Source organism: Talpa occidentalis, unplaced genomic scaffold (assembly GCF_014898055.3).
Source record: "Talpa occidentalis isolate TD23 unplaced genomic scaffold, MPIMG_talOcc4v2.1, whole genome shotgun sequence".
In the NCBI taxonomy this organism is placed as follows: domain Eukaryota; kingdom Metazoa; phylum Chordata; class Mammalia; order Eulipotyphla; family Talpidae; genus Talpa; species Talpa occidentalis.
In genome coordinates this window covers 75,760,122-75,779,165 of record NW_026555331.1, presented here as the reverse complement: position 1 = coordinate 75,779,165, position 19,044 = coordinate 75,760,122, and the positions used below count along the sequence as shown (strand labels likewise).

Here is a 19,044-nt window from a genome sequence, read left to right as displayed (position 1 = left end):
ATGTCAACCCATGTGAAATTTGCCCCCCAAAGTCTAAAATTCAGGGGAGCATTTCAAATTGCAGTTCAGAACTCCTCATACATAATGAAAGTCAGACATTAAAGTTAATAGCAGCTGGAATGGATAAAGCGAAAGAAAATGCAGCATCGGCATATGTGTTATGTGAATTTCTTAGAGTCCATAAATTAGATATTTGGAAGAAAGAAGGGAAATGTTAATTAGGAGAAATTTCATACTAGATTAAAATGTGCCCGTGGAGTCAGAATTCTACTGTAAAACCCCTTTCGAATCAGAAAAAGCCCTCCCGACCTGGGCGCTGCCTTTCATCTTGCGCGCTCATACTTGCTGATACGTTGCTTAATTGTTTGCATGTGTTGTTTCATGTAGTCTCTCTCCAAAATATAAAATCAAGAGCCAGGGTCATACTTTTATTTCTACTGTGTGTGGTATTAAATTAATGTTGGAGAATCAATAAAAATATCTAAGAAGTCATCCCTCTGCCTTCTCTAACAGGCTTAGAACAATTTTCCATAATTTTTAGACTCTTCTAGTTTATAAAGATCTCAGGGGACCAGAGTCTCTTAAAAGTCTCAGTAGTCAGCCTTAAAAGTCTCAGTGTGAACTTTTCTTATTTTCCCAATATAGTGGGAGCATTGTTACAACTTCTACTTTATCACAGACCCAGGGAGATCTCAGGTCAGATCAAGTCCCCTGAAACAGAACTTTATGCAGATAAAGTCTGCTATCTCACAGTTGTCAGCGGAGCAAACAGCAGTCCTACCTACTGGCCCCTGACAGACAAGAATTCACCTGTCTTCTCTTGTCAGACATTTTCTTCTGCACCTTGCCCTTCCCTTCTTTAGCATCTATTTCCTTATTTGTTGAGTGTTGCACCTGCGTGCCCTATTACTGGTATTCAGTCTTCTTCATCTTTCCTCATAAATCATTCCTCTGGCCCCTTAATCATGCTTAACTGCATTCCCATGAGATTCTTTCAGTGTAACTGAGACACCAATGCCGGGAGACCAGAAAGTACCCGTGTCATTTCGGACACCAGGATGCCTTTGTGCAAACAGGCCTGTGTGGGCTCTCTCTGTGATAATAAACATTCCAAGCACACTTATAAAAAAGGTGCTCACTCCCTGCCACTTTCTCCCTTGGGTGGGGCAGAGGGATCTGCTGCCCTGAGTAGTCACACAGGACAGGTAAAGGCCTCCAGAACTGGCACTAAACACGGCCTAAATGGGACCAGACATTGCATTATTCTGTCGACAACCAAAGCTCCAGTTATACAGACTGCTCTTCAGATGGGGAGTTCACAGAAGGAATCAATCTGTGAACCAAGCAGACAATCTATGTCCCAAAAGTCACTGCAGGAAGAGAGGAAATAGGGACACAACAGGGAGACAAAACTTAACAGGACAAGTAGAAGAGCCATGAATCAGGACATTCCTCCCTGGCCCCCAAACAGTAGGCCGTGAAGCCCAGACTCAAACAGCACAGTACACAAGCTGCACGGGCCGTTCAAACCCAGGCAATCCCAGGCTGCCAACTGAGTCTGTGCAAAAACTAAAAGACATCATGCAAGAGGGTCCTTAGCCCTGTGCCTGGCACACAGTAAACATATTCACAGATCCACTGTGAAAGTCAGTGCTTCTTGAACCACTTATTCTGTAGTAAGGTCACCTCTTCCACCCTCCACTAAATCATAGGTAACTCCCAATTTTTGGTTAGAGTATCAATTGAAAAGAAATTCCTCCTTCTGTCCCATGTACATAGCAGTCACAGAGGCCGCCACAACATACTTGGGCTCTCCCGTGCTGGGATCCCCAAGCAGATGCCAGAAATCAAGCCAGCAGTCAGCCTGCCCTCCCAAGGGCATCTGGAACCCTTGCCTGTCACCACTGGCAACACCAGCCCTCAGGTTCTGGCAGGGTTTCAGCTCCCTGCTAAAGAGGCTGAACCCAAACCACTGCCTACCTAGCCAGGTCCTGGCACATACGTGCAACACCATTTTGAAGTCTTAGCAGTTACATGGCATGGATTAAGAATCTGAGATCTGGAGCCAAACTATGTGGGTTTAAACCTGGGCTCTGTCACTTTGCACTATGTGGAAACAGCGACCCATCTAGCCTTACTGGACTTGAGTTTCCTCAGATGTCAATAGGGAGAACTGTGATGACCTCTCGAAAGGTTGTTGTGGGGATTTAAAAAATTCAAGGGCAAAGCCAATGGCATATGCAGCAGACACACTGGGATCAATTGCTACTACCTTTAATTTCTAAGAGAAATCATTTCCCACAGGGCCACCACAACAGCTGCCAAGTCATGGCCATAATTCTATACTCAGTCCCGTCCATGACAATCCTCATATACCAACAGAAAGATTGGCCTCAAATAAAAAAGGCCTCTGTCAGCTTTCCACTAGTCCAAAAAGCCCCCCAGCATCATTCCCTTGACTGATCCACTCCCTCACCAGCCCACCACACAGGCCTTCTCTGCTCCTAGGCATAGCCAGAGCAAACCTTCTTGGTTGGAATGCTCTCCCTTTAGATCTTCCAAGTGTGTCATTTGAGTCTCAGCCTCAAAGACACCTCAGGGCAAGGTCTTATCAGTCCTGCCCACTCCGTCCATGGTGCAGGACTCTGTCGAGAGTTTAGCACCCCGCCTGTTTTCAGTGGATTCAGTGTGGCAGCCATGTTGGCATAGTGGTATCTTGCAAGGCCCAGGTGTGTGGTGTGCGTGTCCTCTGGCTATAATGTTGGCTCATAAGAGCAAGGACCTAACTGATTTGGGCAAATATTGACCCCTAAACAGCATCTGACTCATAGCAGGCGTGCCAAATTAAAAAAAAAAAAAAAAAAAAAAAGCACTGATGTTTGAAATGAGAACAAGTATCATCAGTACCCAAGAGGCACGTAGGGGCTCTGACTGCACGTCTCTATAGTATCAGTTCGTGGAAAGTGAAACACAAACTATTTCTAAAAGCATCATTAAAGACAAAGCATACATAAAAATATATCCCATGGCATTAGATGCATTAAATATAGAAGTAAAGGACATATTTGATCACAAAGTTCAACCCACGTGGTCAGATTCATCATGGCAACCTGAGGTGAGAGAGGCTGAAGTCTGGGCCATAGTTCCTGTGTGAGAGGGGGCTGGCATTCTATGATATTCCTTACTTCAAAAGAAAAGCAAATATGGGGGAGAGAAGATTTGAAATTCTGTCATTTTCGAAAGCAGGTTTATTCCAGGAAATCGAACTGAAAGAACTGGTGCTGTTTCCCAAAACCCATCACAAGAACAACTCTGCAAATTCAGAGGGAGCCACCTCCTTATACTCCACTTAGAAGTCAGGATGCAGATTAGCTCCCACCCCCTACCAGTGGGCTAGTAAACACCCAGATGCCTAGAGCGGGCCTCCTCTGACCTGCACAATGTCTGCTGATTAGCCCTGCAGTCTCCCGTGGAGAGGATGAGTCTCCTCCTCAGGGGTCCCACCATCTCCCCTAAGACTCTTTCTGTCCAGGCTGGATTGCAGGCTTATCCCACCCCTGGAGGTCTTTGTTCTCATTGTCCCCAAGTGGTATTAGCTACTGGATTTCCCAGCTGAATTTCACTTTGTTATTCCTGGTGCCTCTCCCCAACCTTGCTGCAGGCCCTCTGCACAATTTCTCTAGCTCACTAATGTTAAGACTTTTGAGAGGTTTCCAATAAGATAAAACTTTTCATTATGAATATTGTATTTTGAAGTTAAAATGTATCTTGATAAAGAACACTGTTAACTCAGTTGAAATCAAGCCACATTTATTTACAGACAATTTGGATTTATTCTTGAGATCAAAATATTTTGTGTCTAAGGGTCACCTAATACAAAAAAGACTCAACAGTTTGAGACCAAGTAGAAATGGATTTTGTTGTCTTCATGGGAAAGTATGACAGTCTACACAAGAGTTAACAGTCGAGACCAATGAAAGCGCAGCCAGCCAGAGAAGACAGGGAGGGAATGCTGCCTGCCGGAACAATCATACAGTGGCAACTCTAGAGGAGGAGGCAAATTAAACACCCTGAGACAAAGTAACTCAGGGTTACAGATGGGAAACAGTTACCCCAAAAATATCTGTTTAGCTATTGAAAAGGCAAGGGTCAAGTCTTGGGGGTCACCTCAGCACTCCAGCAGAAGTGGAGTACCTCCCCCAGAAGTAAGCACAACATTAGCCTATCACCTGCCACTCTTACCCTGACCTCCACCCTTCTACTGGAGTCCTCCAAAGTCCTAGCCAGTGTCAGGTTTTCTTTGGCTTCAGGGCTTTTGCAAAGGTTCCTTCCTCTCTATCACTTTGGCACGAGGATTAGTTCCAAGTCACTTCTTCCAGGAAGCCCTCTGGACTTATAAAGTCTGGGTCATCTTTGTATATTATCTGCTCCCAAAGCACCCCCCATCTATTTGTTCTGATAGGACCTTTGTGTTGACTTTCCACATGGGCTTATCTACTTGTCTCAAAGTCTTACCACCCTGAAGCTTCATGGAAGTGGGGACCTTGCTCGTTTCTCTTCAACAATCATTAGTACTAGAGACACTCAGTAAGCACAGGCTCAACTAAAACATGGTTAACACACAAACCAAAGAAAAAAACATTAAGCCAACCAGAACCTTTCTTCATTTTGTTCTGAGAGGATGAAACTCATCAAAAAACAAGGCATATAAAGTCTGAACCCCCCCAAAAGAGAAAACATTGGGAAGATAAGAATAGGCAAAGTAGAGACCAAAATGTAAAAGCAAAAAAGAATTTAAAAAGTTGGATACTTTTCAAAGAGTATTACAAGAATTCAAATCCTATCAGAGCATAGGAAGGACAGAGTAATAAAATGCCAGATTGGTTACCCTCTATTAAACCAAAATGTAAAAGACATAAAGAGAGAAAATCCAGTCCTTTAACTAAGAAGTATGAAGAGACAGCACAAATTTATAGGTAAAAGATCAAGAACGCTAAAGCAGGACAGGCGAGGCAGCTTTCAAGAGACATCAAAGGTAACATTCTTTAATTATACAAGAAAAAGGAGGAGGGGGAAGGATAATGTTGCCTCTATTATAAAATGGGATGGAAAGCTGCTAGCAGATGGCTATGAAATGGCAGGAATTGCTGTGCCTCATGCTTCACTCTAGGAAGAAAGGGAGGGAGGGAGGGAAGGAAAAAAAGCTATAAGCAACTAAAAAAAAAAAAAGCCACTTGTGTTGGGTGGGTGCCAAATTAAAAAAAAAAAAAGAAAAGAATTACATGGAATAAACAACTGGACTTATGATCCTAAATCCATTTGTAGCTGGAGCTCCCATTATCATGCTAACATTAGGATGCTAACAAGTTGAAAAGATGTTACAAAATTATACATTGCCCAGAGATTATTGAAGAGAAGGCAAATGATTGAAATTTGGAAAAGGGAAATAAATATCATGTTCATCTTAACTACAGGAAACCGAGCTACCTGTTCTCTTCTAGGAGTGTTTGAAAAAAAAAAAAAATGTGAGACAGGTACATCACCTGTGCAAAAACAAATGCCATAATATTTAAAATGAAGATCCTCATCCATGTCTATGAGTAAATGGCCAGCTAACTCCAGAATACAACAATGCACCTCTTATGCGAAATCCTGGCAGTTTTAAATGTGCCTTACGTATGTAGAAGCAAATATTTTTTGATGTTTCAAAATGTGTAATTTATAAATGTATCATAAATACTTAAAACCTACTTAAAGTAGGCATACTTTCAGAAAGGACTGAGCCACTAGGATTGGATCAGAGATTGCACATAGTTAGGAAACTTAAAATGGAAACAGAAGCCTCAGACTCTGGATTGCGAAGTAGCCATCTCTGATGGCAGGCTCTGGACAAACTTCACCTCGGGTGTGACTGTGGTCAAGAATCCTTCTGGGAGTCCTCTCAGTTCTGCCCTACAAAAGCTGGTAGAAAGAAAGACCTAAGTATTATGCCAAACTACTCTATTATTCTACAGCAAATTAATCACTGTAGAGGGACCACATGAAGATGCAGCTGCTGTGTTTAAAGTGAGAATTACATGTCATCTTGGTATCCAAGTGAGGTGGTACCTAAAGAAGACTTTCAAAGAGACAGATCTTTATATCAGGCTTAAAAAATAGGACAGGGCCTCCCCGGTGGTGCAGCGGTTGAGCGCTGGGTTGCGAAGCTGCCCGCGGCCTCTGCATTGCCGGTTTGATCCCGGGCAGCTCCCCGGCCACCAGAGGAGGGTCCCGCATGGCGCGCAGACCTCTCCTGCTGCCCGCTGCTCCCCTCAGCAGTGTACTTCGGTCCTTCTGCCTGCTCTGCTCCCTGCTCTGGCTCTGGTGAATTCTCTCACCGTCCCGCGCTTCTGACTGTACCCAGTGCTTGTATAAACAAAACAAACAAACAAACAAACAAACAAACAAATAAATAAATAAAACATGCCTCTGTTAAAAAAATAAATAAATAAATAGGACAGACTTGAAGTCAAAGAGGAAGGCCAAAAACTATTTTGAGTACAATCACAGTATGGGAGTCTCCATGGTGACGCAGGGGTTAAAGACCCAGTCCTATCAAGCTATCGCAAGCCCCTGCAGCAGGAGTTCGATTACAGGCCAGCCAGGGAGGTGACCCACATGGCGCAGCAGACCTCTCCTGTCTCACCTGCTGCTCCCCTCAGCAGTGTATTTCAGTAGATCAGCCTGTTCTGCTCCCCTGGTGAATCTCTCTCTGGTGAATTCTCTCACCCCCACCTCCCACACCTCTAGCTTACACCCTAATTCTTGTATGCATAAATAAATAAATCTTTAAAGAATCACAATATGAGAAGGATGAGCAAGCCAAAGGAAGCCTGACTGCCTCAGTTTAAATTTGGGGAGGGCAATTCTGGAAAGCCAAAGGAGTGCAAATGGGTCAGCTATTTTCTCTATAACATTGTCCCACTTAGCTTTTTCTTTTTCCTCTGCACTGGGGGCAGTCCTTGAGATTCTCTCTAGACCCCTCTAATACATATGTCTCTAAAAGTCAATGGAGAATCAATAAGTGATTTTTCCAAATACCACAGTCCTTTCCTCACCATCTGTTTCCAGCACACTAGCTCTCTTCTAATACCAACATGCAGAATCACAGTCATGTGAGGTACAAGAGTAGTCAAGGGTCATTGTCAAGAATTAAATCTAGGACCCCAAGTATTATCCCTAAATTTCTACTGCTTTCTGCAGAGTTAACTTGGCTATGCAGTTCTTTAATAATCTAGTGCATTACTGTTTTCTAATCTTAAAACATTTTCTCAGGGTTGTTGAAAGAAAGTTTGAATCCTTATATCAAAATTTTAAGAGGAAGACAAGATTAAGCATGGAGCTATTCTAAAAGCTCACAGACAACAGTTTTGCCAGGTTTATAGATTTCTTTGTATCTCCTCACTCTAATTTCCCCTGCAAGTCAAGACTAATAGCCGAAGAAGCAAGATACTTAGTAAAGTCCCAGAGTATGACCCAACATCACTTCTTCTGGTTAAATAGTCTAGTTTTAAGGGAAAAAAAAACCACCCCCAATTGGCTCATCAACTGTTCTCTAAAGACATAAAAGACAGCAGCAGTGTAGGTGCGAATGGAACTGTGTGCCCAGGAACTGTCACTGCCTCTGCAGTTTGGTCAACACTAAACTGTTCATTTGTGCCTTGTAGGCATTTTTGTCTTCAGATGACACTCCCATGGTAAGAGAAAGTGAGCAGGTGTGCCTATTAAATATGTAAAATACATATCTTCTCTTCCACTCATTCAGAAGATGGATTTCTAAAGGGTATGGAAAGTCACCTAATATAAAGCAGACAGGTAGAGAAAAAAAATTTTTTACATGCATTATTTTCAGCACACTGGAATGCAGTGGGCTCAGCACATTAGCTCTCCAACGAAAATAAATGCAAATCAATTAAAAATTCAGTTTCTTTTCTTTCAGCTAATTCCTCAGGTTTTGCTAATTAGTAACTAATAGTTCTGTCATCTGAGCTGGGAAACATAAGGAAGAATACCAGTGGTATGTTTTCAATCAAAGCATTTGCAGGGAGAAATGAATCATATTTTCCATGAGGAATTGTTGCTTGGGAGGAGTCTGGAGCAGGAAAAAGCAGTCTTCATACAACTGTAAAACTAGAAAAGAGACCTGAAATTTTAAAAAAGGAGGCATCTCTACTCCCTTTAACAAAACCAGCAGGGGCCTTACATGACATGACTTGTGAATCCAAGAAACTCTGCACAAAGATTCCTGTAGGGACAGTTAGAAAACTAGACTCCTCACAGTAAGACAAAGACAATGAAACACATGTTTTCTGTAACAGGGAAGGGAATAAAAGTTAAGTGTCGGCCACGGGACAGGAATGCTTTAACTATTATGTCACCTGCCTCTGCAAGTTTATAAAAGAATAAATGTATGGCAGTAAGTGAAATCAGGGGGTGATGGTGGTTTGAAATAGCTGAGTACAGAGGGACCGGGGGCAGAATGAAATGGCTAAGAAATCTACACATGAAATGGGGACCCTAGTCCTGCCTGCAATACAAGCAGATCAGTTCCCTCAAATCCCTCCACTCCCACCCCCACACCCAATTATAAAGTGCTAGGGGTCCTAAAGCCTCGAGCCTGTCAGCACCATCCCAGGTCTCAGCCCCACAGTTTGAACGTCTACTTTCTTGCTTGATATACAGCCCATCCACAGCTACCCTTCCTGAGAAAACACTCCCCCAGTGTCCCCTCTGAGGATTTTATTCTAAACATATGTTAGGTCTGTTTGAAGTACCCTCTATCCCTGGGATTTCTTTTCCTTTTCTTCCCTTTTTTTAAAGTCAAACCCACAAAACCTAAAATTCTTTGATTCCTGCCTAACTGCAATTTGTGAAGATGCAACTCTGCATACCCACGTATAATAAAGTCTTGTGCAATAAAAATTTTACAGATGTCCTTCTGAGGAGAAAAAAAAAAAGATTTTCCCTTTTCCGGTCTTACAGGAAGCCTGCCCACACTTTAGAAATACAAAGTTAGTATATATAGAAGCACAAATTAGGCATCTTGGAAAATCTACATTTTCCAACCACAGAGAAATGAAGGAATTACTGTGAGTATGCACATACCCAGCTACACTGGATTAGAGGAATCTTTTCTCTCCAACAGCCTGGTGCAGGCTGGCCAAGGACTTGGAGGAAAAGGGAATGGCCAAAAAATTGTTTCTGAATCCAGCAGCAGAAATCTAGAAAGTTAAAGTCCTCTCCTATCTCTTTGCAATTTAATTTAGGACATCTTTAAATTATTTAGTGAAATATCTTTCCACATGTGTTAAGCTTGTATTTGGTACAGAAAACACTTTTTGCCAAAAATTTAAAATGTTAAAACTTCACGAGCTCATTTACAAACTTTACATTTCTTTACATACAAAATAGTTGGAAAAAGTTGGTTGATCCAATAAAGTTCAGTGGGAAGGTACCATGCTCATAAGGCTAACATACAGTTACAATCAGAACCACTCTTTTCCTAAAGTTTACAATCCACTCAATCTCTAGTCTGTCTACAGAAGTCACCGATGCCAGGGAGACGAGGGAGTCAGGATGGCAGAGGAAAACGAGTCTACCCTGAACCAAACACTAAGACAAAACTACCAAAAATAACTTAATTTGAAGAGTGAACTTATTCACATGGAGATTATAAAGATGGGCGATGGTGATGGTGGTGGTGGAAGAGCAGAAGGCAGAGGGGGAAGTTAGAGGTAGATGAAAAAGAAAACTACCATAATAATTTTGAGGCAAAACTTTTAAAGAAAACTGCATTTGCATTGTTTCCCTAATTCTCCAGAAAACACCAGGCAGGCGTTGCTCCCATCACCCTCTTAAATTAGTAACGATTCTTTAAAGGAGTCAGCACACTTGGACAAAATCACATAACCATTAAGTGACAAAGTCAAACCCCATGTCTTCAGCCAACCTGTATAAATGCCAGGACTCCCTGCCCATACTATATATGTAAAGCTATCACTTATATATGACCAACTTAGGAGGAATTTGGGATGTTATATCAAATATCATTTATCATTTGTTTATAGATAATTTATACAGCTTGTAAGTTATATGTGATCTGAACGGTGATTTGAACAATACAATAGGAAAATGTGAAGAATAACCAAACTATTGGTGCCATTTCCTCTAAAAGGAGTGACAATGAATAGGCCCAGCTTCATTGAGAGGTCTCCAGGGTGGGTCCAGAGCTTGCACTGGAGACCCAGCAAGAAGTGATGAGGGGCCCACGTATGCAGGAAGGACCAGCCCCTCACAAGACTGAGACAGCGTTGAGTGGGCAAGCAATTAGAACAAATGGACCAAGAGTAAGCTACAAGTTCAATGGCACAGAGAGAAAGTTCACAATCATCTGCCTGCTTCCATCAGTCAAAAAGGGCTTGTCAGCTGTCCTGACCAATTAAATACCTCACTAATTACTGGGGGTCTGGAATAGAAAACAAAACATAAATATCAACTGGGAATACTCTGTATTCACACATAAGTACAAATACAATGCAGGGAAGGTGTGGTTAATAATTTAGAATTGACTCTTTGTAAAAGTAAGAGTGCTCAGGAAGTATTAATAGAGGTGGGAAGTATATGAGGATCCCACACTTTTCCACATGGACAATATCTAAACGAGACCCATAAATAAAAACACAGTATAGAAAACGTAGGGATGTGCTCAGAGGGAAAATCCTACCGAAACTACTTTAAACTCTTGCCCTAGAAGAAAAGTATCATGAAACAAGAAAAAACTTTAAAAGACTAAATAAACTTGAACATTACACCTTATTTCTATAATGTCCTTCTTATTTCTATAATTGAAAAAATAGCAACTGCAGCATTTTGACTGATAAACACTTTTTAAACAGATGTTGTAGTCTTTTTTGAAAGCGCGTAAGAATTCATAAAACCCTTTCCTCCATGCTTTCTATGCTTCTGACCACTTTAAAAAACTTCTTCACTTAAAAAAAAAAACACATCTTCAATCTTTACCAACAATATAATCTGGTGGTGGGGAAGCAGTTGCTAAGACTTAAGGTTGTGCGAGGCACTTTGATCTGCACCCTGATGAGGGAACATTCTCCTCTCTGCAAGCCAACTAATGAAGGGATGAAATTAGCTTTTATCCTGGGCACTTTCTTGAGCAAAAAAACATGCGCTAATCAGCTGTCCTCACTAATCAGTCATCTGGCTAATGACCTTTTGCCTTAAAACACTAAAATTTCTGAATGATGTGGAAAAGGGAAACACAAACCAGTCCCCCTCTCTGGAGCTCAATGGATCATCTGGAATTGGAGTCGGGAAGGTGAAATGGCAAGCCTGTATCCTGGCAAGGTGATAAATCTGTAATCAAGAGCTGCAAGTCTTGGCACCTCAATATGAACCTCATTACTCCACAACCAAATTATATTTTTAACTAGAAACAGACCAGAAACAAACTCAATCCTTCTATAGCTTTCTTTAAATTTTCTGCCTTTGTAGAAAATCATAGTGTATCTGTGTTCACAGTCCTAGTGAATTTCTTAAACTTTATTACCGCTGGGAAAAGAGCTTCCGATGTACCTGGTATGCTGATTGGAGAAGTAGAGCAAGGTAGAAAAATCTTTCATATTAAGAAATTTAGCACTGATTTGTTAAAAGTTTGTTCTTCCTTTATAAGTAAGCAAAAATAATTAAATATTGGAATAGGCAATGGTAAAGACTTTCACTAATGCAGCTCACTTCACTAACTCCCCCATCAACTAATTTTCCTCCTACAGTCTCCTTGGATGTAACTATTCTGGTTTAGTTCCCAGAGAAAGTCCACGTGGACTAGTCACAAATGGACACCTTCCTGAGGGCAGCCTACTGGTATCTGAAGTTGGTTGGAGATGTAAGGAGATGGCTCTCCCTAAAAAAGAAGAATGGACAGCCGATAGGAGGATTAAGAGAAGTGGACAGAAAATAAAGCATTTCTATAAATTAATACAAGCCAAATAATTCACCAAGCATATGTGCATGCCAGTGTGACAACTGCCATGTGCACACGCGCACGCGCACGCACGCACACACACACACACACACACAGAGCTTTCCTGTGCTCCTGGAGGGAGTGTCACAGGACAAGAACCACTTACGATAGTGGGGTTCCATGTAGCCATTCCTGGGGTCCATGGCAAACACGGCCCCTCGATAGGGGACGGAGGGCTCGGCCAGGTGCGGCAGGGACCCATGGATCTCCTTCTTGATTAGTGAGGCCCTCTCATCACTGGATGTTGAGGGCTCCTCACTGATCTTGCTGAGTCCCTGGACACTCTGTGGCTGCATGGTGACTGCGTTTCTTCTCTCTCTGTGATAGGTCTGTCCAGGACTTTCATCCTCTGAAGAAAGAAGGAAGGGAGAGTTCTGTCAGTCACTTTCAAGAGTAATTATCAAACAGTAATCAATTAGGGGTCTCTCTCCATCCCTCCACCCCAAAAAGGAGCCTGGCTCTCATTCTTGACAACTCTGAAGGCTACACCAGGATAAGGCTGTTCCGACCGGACTGCCTATCAATGAGGGTCCCAAGTCCGAACTGAAGGACCCAGGGAACAGGAAATGAAGCTATTATATTGAGATATAGTGGGCCAAGCAAAGCATCACACTAGCTGACAAGCTTATCTGCCAAGGAGGCTTTTTCATCAGGGACTTGTGGATATTCCTATAGATCCCTCATGGAGCTATACGTTTTGCTGGTCTGGGGCTGTGGAAGTCCAACTATGAGAAAATGATCTCAAAGTTTTCCTGTTTTCTTTTTTTAAGTCAGATTGTAACCCAGTGATTCAACCAAGTCAGAAATGGGACAAAAAAACAAAAACAAAACAAAACAAAAAAACATCGGTTACAAAGGATAAAGGTGCCAATCCTGGAAACCTACAGTGCCCCATGCTGGAACACTTCCTGCTTAGTGCACACAGTGGAACTGAGAACCAAGAGGAAAACAGAGCAAGACTGGAAGTCCACTAGGTGAGGAATCAGTTATGCTGATATACAGACGGGCCATGGCGGGTTCATATGCTTCTCCAGATATGCAGGAAACAGCTTGATGAAATCTCACATATATTTGATATTCCAGCTCCCTCAAATGCTGTTCCCTTTGATCTGTAAGAACTTCCCATCTAGCCACTAAGGTTCTTTGCAGATGTGACTGGATGACCTTACTATAGTAGCAGATTAAAAAAAGCATAAAATTAAACCAACCTGGCAATCTGAACCCACAACAAATGGACAATTCATTTACTAGAATCACACACATAGTCTAAACTACATACTTCGAAACAAGTCCTGCATTTAATCTATAGACTGTGATCTGACAGGTACATGCTGATGGAAACAAAGCTATTTGGGCACTGCTTACACATCTAATTTTGAGACTGTTTCCCATTTCTGACCTTAAATATATGTGTGTGTGTGTGTGTGTGTATATGCACAAATATATTCATGTATATATATGTACATATATATGCACATATGCATATATAACATTTATAACATTTATATTTATATATGTATACTTATATACAAATATATTTGCGTTTAAGTGATAATTCTGTTGTACACATTTTAGATGGACAGATTTTGAGTATATCCTATTCCAACATACAAACTTATCTTCAAAGTATTCCATAAAGCAGATATGTCTGGCTGAGAGTCCCTAAAAAACAGAAAAAGTTTGCTTTAGCAGTCTCTAAGCTCTTTATACAAATGCAGAAGAAAGTATAGCTATAAATACAGACAAGCATAACAACACAAACTAAAGTACCAACTTTTTTATGTTGACTTGTGAATGATTCAAACTACCTAAAGCCACTAGCAGCTTTAGTTTTTCTGCTTACATCTGGGAGTTGAAGGAATAAGCAATGTATTTTTTTTCCAGCCTGGCAAAATGACTTGCAAAATAGAATAAACAATGAGGTATGTTCTGCTTTTTTACAGTGAATTTGCTGACTACTAACAGGTAACTGTGAAACATGATTCTAGTATTGTTTTGTGCAGATCCTCACCCCAAACTTTATGGGGTAAATTACTATTTTAATCTATCAAGTGACCAATGAAAAAACTGGTATAATCCCACATTTTTATGCATTGATCTTTACAAAAGCAATTCAAACCATGCTGTGGGTAATTTGAAAACTACAACAACAACAACAAAACCCTGCATTTTTGTTTTCCTTTCTGACTAATACTTTAGGCACTAGTCCACCCTATACTTCACTAGCAGTAAAGTTGGAGGCTATAGAATAAGATTTGTGGTTTTGTAAAAGCAAAAAGGTGTCTAAAACACCAGTTAGTATAAAATTTCCTATAGCCTACAAATGGTAAAAGTCATATTTTCCACTAATTTGCGTTCTATATAAAACATTTATTTCACTTCAACCTGAAGTGAACTTAGAGTTCTGAGGTGCAAATTCTATAGAATGGGCCTTTATTTAGAAAACCAGAAAGCCCTTTCCAAGAGGGACTGCAACTTGTAATTAGCATTCTCTAGAAGAGATGAATAACCAAGCTCTACTAATCTGTTCCAGGTTTAAAACAGGATTCCCTTGACTTAATCTTCCTAGACGAAATTAACTTTTCTTCTCTTAAAATTCCATCCCTATAATAGAGAGAGTTTCTTAGAAGCCATGCCTTTATGATGAGCATTTGCGAATCCAACTTCAGGAATAATTGAATAATTGGCAAGGTCTGGCCAGAGTCCTCCTACCTCCCCCAACCTTCTGGGAGAAGGAAGTAGTGTTGGGGGGGGGGTGTTGGAAATGGAGACTTCTTTTTAGCTAAATGATTTCTCACAAGTAGGAAAAATATTTTAACTTGTAGTTTTTTAATTTGATATTTTCTTAATGAGTTAATCCAAGACATATATTAAAGTCATAGTAATAAATAAGCAAAGTTCAAATGTTTAATATAGGAGGAAAAAATGCACTAATTCCCAAAGCAAAGTCAAATACAGGCACAAAATTTATTTTAATTTTTCATCAGGAAACAGACTATTACAGGAGTCAATGCTATCATTCCCTTACCTATCCCGCCCCCGCATTCCGCACCAAGAAATCCCAAGAGACAAATATTTCATGAAGTTTACCTGGTGTACTGAGATGGACATTCAGATGAAAACTTGACAGTACACACACAATCCAGAATACAAGCAGCTACGAGGCTTGAAAGTGCACTCTCCACAGTGAAAGGGAAACTTTCCAAGCAATATTCCTGCCTGCTCTTATAAATTTAGCAACCACTTCAGCAAGCCAAAAGACGAAAGCTGTCTAATCTTGTTCAGTTGAGCCACGCTGTTCAATAAAGTTTGAGAGTCAGTGCAGACAGGCTACGCCAGGCCAAATTATTGACAGAAACATACTGTCCACCATGGCAACAAGCAGAAGTCTGCAGCAAAAATGTAAGCAAACAGCCCACTGCTCCAGGAGCATCTGCCAGTGGACTTTAACAGCCAAACACAAGGCGACTGTTCATGCTTCTCTGTGTTTAACAGCTACACGCTTGGGGGTCAAACCAAAATATGCAATTCTAAGAAGTTTCCGGAAAAAATTACTTTAAATACTGTCATCATCGTCCGCTCTGTACCTCCTTCCTTCTGTACATCATGCTCGAGTGGAAGTTAACGAATTCCTGTCCCCAAATGGAGAGTTGCCCAAGCAGCACAGAGTAGAAACTGTCCCACATTTTCCAAACTCATGGAAACGCAACCGGCATGGAACTGGACACTCAGTGCCATAAAGGGACTGAGTTTACCATCAAGGGGTAAGGAAAGCACTCTGGTGGGGCGAAGCAGACACACACTCCCATGCATTTGCTCAACAACTCCAGTACAATTTCTCATGGCATCAAGGAAACAAGTCCTTTTTTACCTAGGACTCAAGATCAAAGTTTCACAGTTCTTCCAAAATAAAAATAAAACCCTGCACTGTGTAAGTAACTAAGAACACCGCCTGTCATCCTCAAAAATGAGTTGGAGAGGCATTCATAGCACACATGTACGCCTTTTTTTAAATCAACATTGATTTTTAAACTGTTCCATTAAATCCCATTTTAATGCCATCACTCCTCTCTTCCCCCAAGACATAGAAGACAGAGTGTAAGAGAACAGACAATACTTACAACTCAGTCCCCAAAGCTCTGGCTAGCTACTTCTGCAAACTTCTCTCGGTGGGCTTTCCTAGCTGTAGCAGACCCTCTAGGAACATGGGTTCTCAGTGTCTCCCTACCTCCCTCTCCCTAGCAGTGCTGCCCCGATTAGAGGAATTAAAAGTGGTTGGAGCCATGCTAAATTTAACAAGCTCATTAGTATTCTTTCTGAGTGCTTCCGAGTGAACTCTCCCTATTCAAGCAGCTCTCTCCAGCAGAAGGGTCAGGCGGCTAATCATTAAATCAAACTAATGTCACTCTATCACAATCAGCCCAAGAGAAGGAGGGTTTATTATTTCAGTTTATGCTAAATAAACGGTTTTACAAATGGTCCCCAAGCAAGGTCAACAGCAGCTTCAATTACAAGACAAACTTAACAAGAGTTGCTATAAACCAAGTACTCTGTATTGACTTAAGAACAGGCTCAACTCCACATATTGCCACTAGCAGGGTTGTACAGGAATGCATATTGTAAAATAAAGGAAGGGGGAACTTCTTTCTTTGCCAGAATTTGCGACTGCACAGCGACTCTTCATTCACCTCTCTCCAACCAGCTAGCCGCTCAGCTCAATTCACCCCACACAAAGGCTGGAGCCCAGACCTCAATGGACCGGGTGAAACATGTTCAAAACTAGGCTCTCTATTGTGACTGAATTTCTTAACATCTTTTCAAAAAGCGGAGAATGCCTTGAGGCTAAAGGAAGAAACAGGCTAATGGTGAATTGGGAATTCTGAGCAAATTTCAGAGCCCTTTCCTCCTAGCTTTTGAGGTTGAAAGCAAGCTCTTTCCTTTCAAGTTTCAAAGTCCTTTTTCCTCCCGCAGTGTCACAGAAGGATTTGAAAAGAAGGTAATTGTGCTCGCAGTCTCCCTGATCAGAGCTTACGTCCTATTTCTGGTATTTCGGAATACTTCTTGCAATAATAGTGCATATAGCTCAATCCCTTAACCGGCCTGCACTCTGCAATTGCTCATTAAATGAACAATTGCGGGTATAAAATGCCTTTTATGTTCAAGGTCTGGATATAAGATAAGCATTCTAGGACTCTAAATTTGGTTTACTAAGGAAACTCTCCATCATTAAATTACAAAACTGAAGTCAGAATATCAGGCTTTCCCAGAAAAGTGGCACTCAGATTTCAGTGAGCCAAGATGAGGGGTGGATGGGGGGTGGGGAAGAGGCAACAAAATCTTAAGGGAAGAAAAAAAAAATTACTGAATACTCAGATTTCTGGCCAAATGGGATTCTAACAAGAAAATAATATTTCCGTGTTTTAAGAAGGTCTGAGTCGGTGAGACCTCATCGTTTCTATACTGAATAATAAAGTCATCTTCAAATGGATTAAAACACAGATCTGAGGTTCAATCAATATGTAGATGATTGTTTCTGACAGCTCACAGCAAACACTGCCCACTTCTTTAAGAAATCCTCCTTCCCATCAGATAACACTTTATCTTTTATATCATCTCCCAGTCCCCCCCAATGACCCAAGGCTGCAGCAGAACTAGGTGTTAGGTCCAGAGCAGAGACAGATGCTATGTCTCTGCAAGTGGTACGAGAAGACTCCCAATCATACCTTACTGAAACCACACACCCTGTCCACAGGACAAGAAGTCTTATCCCTTGGGAATGACACCTGGTATTTGTAGGCACCTCCAACCCAGTACCACCAATAAAAGGGGAAGGGCGAATAAATCACATTTTAATGTGTAGACATTTTCAAAACTCCAATCACCTCCCACTAAGTTGTTGTCAACATAAACCCACCCACTCCTGGGATGCACCAAGTGGGTTCAAAGGACAAAAGCCATCTGCCCTCAGGGCCTAGGGGACTCGGAGCACGCCATCCACACAGGAGGAACGGGGCACCCACGCCCTGCACAAGGCTGCACCACCACGAAACACACTGAGGTGCAGCCAGTGGCTTTTTTGTGTTCCTGCAATTTTTAATGCGCTTCCACAGCCAGCCCCACCTTCTTGTTCTGAGCAAGAATCACAGCATCGTTTTCAGCTTTCCTCCCAGGAAATTGTGTTTGGAAAGAGCATTATTTCATTTTTTCCTATTATGCATTTGTTGCATCTTGTCAGCTTTTATTTCTTTGGTTATTTACATTTTGATGTTCTTTGAATAAAAACCAATGGAATTCAAGTCCTTGCCAACCTGTTTCGGAATTCTCCCATGACTCTGACTGAAGGGAGATCAGAAATAAGAAAGAGAAGAGGCTAAGTATATTCATAAGCATTGCAGAATTGTGCTAGGAAGGGGGGATAAAGTTTCTGTAGTTTTTAGAAACAGAATTTTGCCTCTTTCCATACAGGCTACAGTTCTGCCTAAGCCAGGGGCTGCTCCCTACAACATCTAGAGCTTGGCTTCCAGAGGCAGCAAGCAAACAATGCCTTCTCTAAGAACGTTTCCAATGCCCTTGGGGTCAGACATTGCCCTTGTGAGGCTACACATACATCTCTCATTGACAATGACTGATGACAGCGGGAGAGGCCCAGATGGATCAGGAGAGAGCTCTCAGCTTTGTTTGCAACCTTTCAACCACAATGCAGGGCCTGCAACACCAGAGGGCTGCAGCAGGCTTGGAAGCTTAGGAGAAATTCAAGTGGCCACCCTTCCTTAAACATTACAGGGTAGTTCTCTCTTCTTACTTGTATCAACTAGGAGGTCCTGAGGGGAAAGGAGGGAAAGCAGAAAATGCCCTCCTTCAGAGTCCAATGAATATCTTAATTATTTCAATATTTCCAGAGTTCTTTTTTGCCAAAGAACAAAACATCTAGACTGACCAATAGCCCACAGAAACTATTTATTCCAAAA

The 19,044-nt window shown here is 41.6% G+C and overlaps 1 protein-coding gene across 1 annotated transcript in view; it reads right to left on the bottom strand.

Annotated features, from left to right (window-relative positions):
* The window catches only part of GLI3 (GLI family zinc finger 3), a 285,419-nt gene that overhangs the window by 183,143 nt on the left and 83,232 nt on the right, over nt 1-19,044 (bottom strand). Inside the window, exon 3 of the mRNA XM_037507112.2 lies at nt 12,183-12,425. Within this exon, the coding sequence (XP_037363009.1) occupies nt 12,183-12,425 (243 nt within the window). The remainder of the gene's footprint in view (nt 1-12,182; nt 12,426-19,044) is intronic.